At 31.3% G+C, this 7717-nt stretch overlaps 1 protein-coding gene across 2 annotated transcripts; it reads left to right on the forward strand.

Moving 5' to 3' along the window:
* Positions 1 to 2417: 2417 nt before the first annotated feature.
* On the forward strand, positions 2418 to 5940 carry LOC110631344 (ankyrin repeat-containing protein ITN1). Of its 2 annotated transcripts, none has more exons than XM_021779133.2 (5): positions 2418 to 2490; positions 2683 to 3168; positions 3286 to 3423; positions 4545 to 4990; positions 5162 to 5940. In XM_021779133.2, exons 1-5 carry the CDS (start codon positions 2460 to 2462, stop codon positions 5819 to 5821), a joined length of 1761 nt encoding a protein of 586 aa, XP_021634825.1. In that variant the 5' UTR covers positions 2418 to 2459; the 3' UTR covers positions 5822 to 5940. The 2 variants fall into 2 exon arrangements, with proteins under 2 accessions (XP_021634825.1, XP_043806149.1); XM_043950214.1 differs by having other exon boundaries at positions 3286 to 3376; positions 4507 to 4990.
* The last annotated feature ends 1777 nt before the right edge of the window (positions 5941 to 7717 follow it).

Consider the following 7717-nt stretch of genomic DNA (forward strand, 5'->3'; position numbering starts at 1 on the left):
GAACCAAACCGAATCGATTTTTATCGGTTCAATTTAGTTCGATTATATTTTTATTAATCAATTTTTTCAATTTTTAATATTTTACAATTCGATTTTTAAGTTTTTTAGCTTAATTTGGTTCGAAATCGAACCACTGATTGCACAGCCCTAGGTTATTCAGTTAGAGAGTGTTGGAGCGATAGTGCCACGTGGAATGGACTGATAAAATAGTAGGGTGAGAGAGACCTGTATAAAAGGATGCTTGTCTAACAGAAGGGGTATGGAATTTTTATCTCAAATCTGCAGCTTGTGGGTGGGGCTAGCTCTGCTGGCACGGAAATTATATTTCTTGCGTGTTGTTTCATCAACCATTTCTATCTTTCTTCCTTTTTGTTTAAGAGTACTGTGAGAGGCCAAATTAAGAGGATGATAATTCTTCCTTTGGATACATCTTCTGTTGAATCAATATAATTTTGATAGTTATTCTACCATTTAATTTCTTTATCTAAATTTATGATAACAAAGAGCTAAAATTTATTTTATTTGAATAAATTTTAATTAAAATTATTAGAGTATCAAGCGTAAATTTAAAGGAATCATTTTAAAATTTTAAAAAATAATAAAAAGCACCTGACTAAAGGAAATATAATAGAAGACCTGATCAAGTCAACGAAAATATAAAATGCCAAACATAAGTAAATAGGATGATTTGTAAACTAGGCTGGATAAAAATAGTTTAACTTTCATATTTAGTCAGATTGTTTAATTTTAACTCAATTTTTTAATTTATTAAAAAATAACTTTAACATAAATTTTGATATTTGATTTAGCTAATATTAGATTGATGACGTGATAAGAATGAAACTATATTGTAATTGTCTAGAATATAAAGGAGAGAAAAAAAAATGTGAAGTGGTGGCTGATATCTACAACAATCACTTTAACACTCAAGTACAAAATAAAGAAAATATAACGAATTTCTTAAAATTTTTGTATTAGAGAATAGCGCATTTTTATTTATTGAATTGTTCTCCTTTTATATTGTAAAAAAATAGAGATAAACATAGTATTTTTTGATAATTCGGCGATAATATAATTGGCTGTTCAATAATCGGCAGTTGGTAATCCCATGATTTTTAATGAAATTGCCTGATGGTAATTCTGTGTCAAGATTCAGTCTATCGAAAAATATGAATTCAGACAAAAATCCGAATCTCTAAACGCTTTTTAGTAAGACCGATCTTTTCACATGTCTAATTATTACGACATGGTCACTTGATTATGTTAATAATTTATTATTTTATTTTAAACGGATGTTATATAATCTTGAAATTTTTGAAAAATAAATTTTCATGATCACTTGATTATATTAATAATTTATTATTTTATTTTAAACGAATGTTGAATAACATTGGAACTTCTGAAAAATAAATTTTAATCTACTCAGTAATCACTTGATTATGTTAATAATTTATTATTTTATTTTAAACGGATGTCCTATAACATTGAAATTTCTGAAAAATAAATTTTAATCTACTCAGCCTGTCCAATCAACTAGCCAGATAAATTAATTTAGATCATCTTATCTACCAGAAATTTTGATTAGTATATTTCAAATTGATCTTATAGTAACAAAAATTATTTACAAATAATAGTCAATTGAAGATTATTAATGATTAAATTAAAGGCACAATAGTTGCACCGAAACAATAATGAAAGACCAACGCAGTTTTGTATAAGAAAATTAATCGTTGCAGGTTTATCAATAATTGTCACCTCTCTCTCTATATATACCTGTTTCATTTGGCAGTCTCATTCCCCCAAGGCTATATGCTTTGAAGCAGCGTTAACTTTTCCTCTTCTTTCAAGTGAGTCCTTTGGCATCTGTATTTTGCTTAATCATTATTACTTTTAGCTTTTTTTTATTTTTTTAATAAAAATTTAAAGAATAAAATCTGATATCTCTCAAATTTATTCAGATACATTAACCACCAAACTAGCGAGTATATTATTATTTTTAGCTTCTACGTCAACTGCTACAAGTATTTTCTCTTATATTTATTGATTGTATACATACAGTGAATTTTTAACTTGTCAGAAATAAACATATAAAAACACCATAATTTATTATATTATACTAAATCTAATAAAAAATATTTTTCTACTATATTTTTAAATTTTAATTATATAGAAAATTAATAATTTTTAAACATTTACCTTTTGATTTTTCTTTCATGTGAATAATAAATATTACTATATAATATGTGTATGAGCGTTCAAATATGTGGATCTATCTAATATAATTTGATCTAATAATTAAAAATATATTATTATTCACTTGAGATATCAAAATTCGAGTTTTCATAATTTTAATATGTTTAATTTTAATTAGGAATTGAATTTTGAATTTGAATTTGATATTATTACAATTTTGATGGCAGGTTATTTAATTTAGAATATCTTAAATACTTTTTGTAAGAATGGGCGATGTTGAAGAAGGAGAACATTTAGGTACGTCCGTTGGCAAACCACACTATTAAGAATACATATACCATGTTTAATTTTGAAAAAGTGGCTTGTATGCTAAATGCTGTTTTGAAGTTAATCTTCTCCTGTCAAGAAAACACTAGAAAGTATTACCAATCCATTGCATTTTACCTATTTTTATTTTACGAATGAAAATTGAGCTAACAATCTTTGCAGAGAAAAGAGAGAGACAATTAGAGTTGTATAAAGCAGCAATGAGTGGTGATTGGGTGACAGCAGAAGGCATTTTGGACAAATATCCAGAAGAGTTTGAATCTACAATCAATGCACAAGGGGAGACTGCACTCCATATTGCAACTGCAGCTAACCATGCTGAATTTGTGAAACAAATGGTTAATAAGATCCCTGAAGAGAAAAAACACTACTTAGCTATCAAGGCATCAAATGAAAATAATGGTCAAGGAAATACAGCTTTCTTCTATGCTGCTGTTTCTGGAAACGTTGAAGTTGCTCAAATTATGTTGAAGAAGAACAATAGTCTAGCAATGATTCGAGGTAAAAAAAATGCTTTACCTATTCATGTTGCAGCTCTGGTTGGCAATAAGGAGATGGTGCGCTTCCTTTATAAAAGATGTAAGGAACAATTAAAAACAAATGATCGCAAGGCTTTACTCGTCCCTTTGATCCACTCTGAAATATATGGTGAGAATTTCTTTTCCCTTATTGACAAAGCTTCATAGAATAATTTTGCTGTATAAGGATTCACAATCATCTTGATGGTTAATTATAATGAATCAATGTTTTTATGTTTTGTTGTAGATGTTGCATTGAATATGGTGGAAAATCACTTATGGTTAGCCACTGCAAAGGACGTTAATAATGAGACAGCGTTGCATGCACTTGCCACAAAGTCTTTCAATGATAAAACTTCATCGTCCAGTTCTTCATTCAACCTCTGTAAGTACTCCCTCACGATTGTGAAATTATTATGTAAAGTTAGCATCTTATAATTCATGAGCTATCCAATAAAATTTGGCCTAATAGGACTAAAAATCTCCACCTTTGCGCGCTTTGATGTTTTAGTCGTAAAATTTTAATTTTGGCACTACATACTAAAAATTTAAAATTTGAAAAAGTTTTATCCAAATCCAAAAATGAATTCGGGAGAAGTTTGATAATGTCCAAGTGGCCATCTATGTGGCATTATTTATATTTTTGGTAATGAACCCTGCATGATATATCAAATATAACTAATACTGATTTGGTTTAGTTTACGAAAAACCAATTCAAATCAAAAAATTTTGATTTCCTTTTAGAGATAAGAAAATTATAATTGGGATAGCGGACCTAAAGTTATAGAATTTGGGTAGGGCCTTTTGTCAAAATAGAATGTCGTCACTTTTATTTCTTTTTTTTTATAATTAATGGTTTACTCTTTCCATATTGTATGTCCGGACTGAATTTTATTTTGTTTTACGCCCCTAACCCTCTTCCTCAGTCAGACTTGGACAGAATAGCAGAGCAAGTACAAATATTAGTAGCATAGTACATCGAACTGAAATTCCCAATCCCCATATCAGCAACAAGGAACCAAAACAATAGTTTGAATTAAAATTTTCAAGCGACAGAAAACAACTGCTTACCCAGACATTTCTCTTTATACCACCTAGCTTCCTTCCTCCTTTAGACAATAAGAGCCCATCCATCACTAATCTTGAGAAGCTTCTTCTTTTTATTCTTCTTTCTCACTGGAGATGTAAAACGAAGTGTTGCCGACCTATCACCTCCAGATCTTATCTCTTATGCCTCGAAAGTGAAAAAAATTGTAGCTGTTTGGACTTATTACCTTTGGATCTTATTGTAAAGAAGTAATTTGTTGAGATCCATGCTCTAAATTCACCTGTGTTTTTATGCCTCCAAGTTTATGGTGAGATCCATGCTCTAATTTTTATGGTCACCCTAGCAAAATATAGTTGTCATTAACAAATGTCCATCAATGATTAAGTACAATTTCATAAAATTTTTAATCCTTACTAGTAGATTATCATCATTGACAGTTATATATACATATATCTCAGTTTCAGTCTTGAACATATTCCGGAAGAAGAATATTGTAGTGCAAAAACAAGGGCTTGAGCTAGTCAAACTTCTTTGGAAGAATGTAATATTGATGCAAGACGAAGACATTTCAAGATTGATGATTGCAAAATCTGGGAAACTAATATTTATCGCAGCAAAACAAGGAAATGTGGAGTTCTTAACCACCCTAATAGCTTCATATCCTGATTTAGTATTGAAAGTGAATGACAATAACTATACCATATTTCATGAAGCTGTTTTGAATAGACATATCGATATCTTCAAGTTGATATATGAGATCGGTTCGATCAAGAATTTCATAAACTCAAATAAAGATAAGGAAGGCAATAACATTCTACATTTGGCTGCAATATCGGTACCAAGTCGACTAAATGATATACCAGGCCCAGCTCTCCAATTACAACGGGAACTACAATGGTTTGAGGTAATTATGATTTAGCACATACTCATGAACAAACTATGCAGATATCAATTATATTAACATATGAAATTATACGCACTTCCCCCAATTTGAATTTCCAAATTGAACAAAATTGCATTATTTGTGTGCTCTATGCATGTTAGAGATTAGTAAGCATTCACTATCCAATTGTAGGAAGTGAAAGCGGTGGTCAGTCCACAACAGATAGAAGCAAAGAATAAAGGAGGGCAGACTCCACGAGACATGTTCATAGAAAAACATCAGAACTTGAGGAAAGATGGGGAGGACTGGATGAGAAATACTGCAAATTCATGCATGGTTGTTGCTACTTTAATTACCACTGTGGTTTTCGCAGCAGCATTTACAGTACCTGGTGGAAATGGACAGGCTAATGGGATCCCTAATCTACTCAACAACATTTGGTTCCAAATTTTTGCCATAACAGATGCAATATCTTTAATATTCTCAGCTTCTTCGGTATTATCCTTCCTCTCTATTCTTACTTCTCGATACTCAATGGATGATTTTCGCATTTCATTGCCAACAAAATTGATTTTTGGACTCTTTTTCCTTTTCATAGCAATAGTAACAATGATGGTAGCCTTTGTTGCAGCATTTTTCATCATTTTCAAACATGGATTGCTCCGATTTGCTTTTCCTATTGCCGGAATTGCTATTTTTCCAATCCTTTTGTTTCTTTTCCAGCACTTCCTGCTCTTTGCTCAAGTGATCCGTTCAACCTATATGTCCTCCAGACTTTTCAGGCGTAATGAAAATCGTCTCTTTTCTAAGAGATTAGTAAAAAATCTTAATGACACTAATAAATCTTCTTAAATTAGCAGAACACCTATATTATTTTTTTCTCACTGCATAAGTAACAGGATGAACTTGTATTATTTTTTTTATGTATTCATATTTTTGTAATTTAAATGGAAAATTTGTGAATTCATTTATGAAATTTAATATTCTTTTATTTAGTTTTTATTTATGAAAACGAATAAATTTAGTTGGCAATTTTTGTTCATTCGTTTTCAGGTAGTCAAAGCATTTACAATAATACATTATAAAAAATTAGCAAGTAAATTTATTTGGTGTTAAATTAAATTCTCTTATCGAATGTGTCACATGCATTTGAGGTAACTTCAGTTATTCTATGTGCTTAGTGCAATCTTCCAATAACATAATACTATTGTACTAGGTTATATGCTAAGGAAAGGATTTAGACTACTTGGATAATAACAGGGACTTGTGAAAAGGACGGTGAGCTGTGACTCACAACTTTGAGAGGTCCACCAATTCTCTTCATTTTTCTTATACAATGATGCAAATTGCCATCGTGGATATGCATGAGAGAAACAAGATGTTAGGAAGCTTGATAGCGGTTGTCGAAGCCGTAAAAAATAAACCTATTAAACAATCAACAATAAATTTGCAGATAGTGGCAATAGGGTCGAATCACAGGGATTTGACACCAAAGATTTTCCTAATAATGACTAGGTAAATAAATAGCAAGTAAATAAAAGAGAAGGGTTTTGTTTTGATGATTTAAATCTTAAAAAGAAAGAGAAAGCAATAATTTAAATGAATGAGAATTTCAATGAGAGAAGAATTCTAGTTGAAGTATGGATCTATTTCAGTTTGTTCAGAATTGATTATTGATTATTTAGTACTCCTATTTTAATTCAATAAACTAGTTTCGGATGTGGAAGACGCTTCTCACAATCCAAATTCCTCCTTAGTTCTAGTTTGATTAGAAAACGTTCGCTAATCAAACACTAGTTAACAAATTGTCAAGGAACGTCCTTGGAACTTTTAGCATCGAACAACTGTTAACTGCATTAAGACTTAGAGAAACCTAATTCTAACCTTGCCAACCGCGTGGTCAAGTTTAGATTATGCAACTTGATTAAATGTGTTTAAATAATCTAAGCAATTACGGACCTAAATTATTCAAACAATTGTTACTCAAGCAATTAAAAGCAATAGACCTAAATTGATTCTAAAAGCAAAGCAACAATTATAGAAAGATCAAATTGCATAAATATTGAAAATAAATAGAAGTTTAACAATGGAGATTTAAATCTCCCAATTCATCACAAATCTAAATTTTTCAACTTCAACTAGAAAGGAATTATTTTAGCCACTCATGGTGGACAAAAATACACAAAAGAAGAGAAGAAAAGAAGAAAGTAAGTTCTGCTGTATTTCTGCAGAATTTCCGAGGAGGAGAGGATGCTGAGATGATGTCCCTTTGCTGGTTTGGAGGCTGCTCTTTTATAGCTGAAGAATCCCATCCATCTAGGGTTTTGAAATCCCTTTTTGATTTGGTTTTTGATTCCTCTTTTGATGTTGAATTTAATTGCAAATGGAATTCCTTAGGTGAGAAACTCTTTCGTGGCTCTTGGAATTGTGTTGGTAGTGATTGAGTTGGATTTGGTCTTCTCAAAATTCGAATTTCGGTTCCCTGCATTTTTCCCGCCTCTGCTGTCTGTTTTTGCTGTCAGTGTGATTGGGGCAGTGATTTGGGCAGATCACTTGCCCCAATCACTTTTCCGTGAGTCAGTCCAGTTTTTAGCTTTCTGTCTCTGCGAGTGATTTGGGCGGTGATTTGGGCGGTGATTTGGGCAGATCGCTTGCCCAAATCACTTCTGCCTATTGCCTTCAGGTTTCTGCTTCAGCTTGATCTGGGCAGTGTTTTGACCAAATCACTTTGACCCAATCACTTTTCCA

The sequence above is a fragment of the Manihot esculenta genome, chromosome 14, assembly GCF_001659605.2.
Source record: "Manihot esculenta cultivar AM560-2 chromosome 14, M.esculenta_v8, whole genome shotgun sequence".
Lineage (NCBI taxonomy): Eukaryota > Viridiplantae > Streptophyta > Magnoliopsida > Malpighiales > Euphorbiaceae > Manihot > Manihot esculenta.

Bases quoted from the DNA above. Each gene is read 5' to 3' on its own strand.
- LOC110631344 (XM_021779133.2), top strand. From the start codon at position 2,460: ATGGGCGATGTTGAAGAAGGAGAACATTTAG. The intron at 3,424-4,544 runs GTAAGTACTCCC...CATATATCTCAG, and splicing joins CAGTTCTTCATTCAACCTCT to TTTCAGTCTTGAACATATTC. The intron at 4,991-5,161 runs GTAATTATGATT...ATCCAATTGTAG, and splicing joins GGGAACTACAATGGTTTGAG to GAAGTGAAAGCGGTGGTCAG.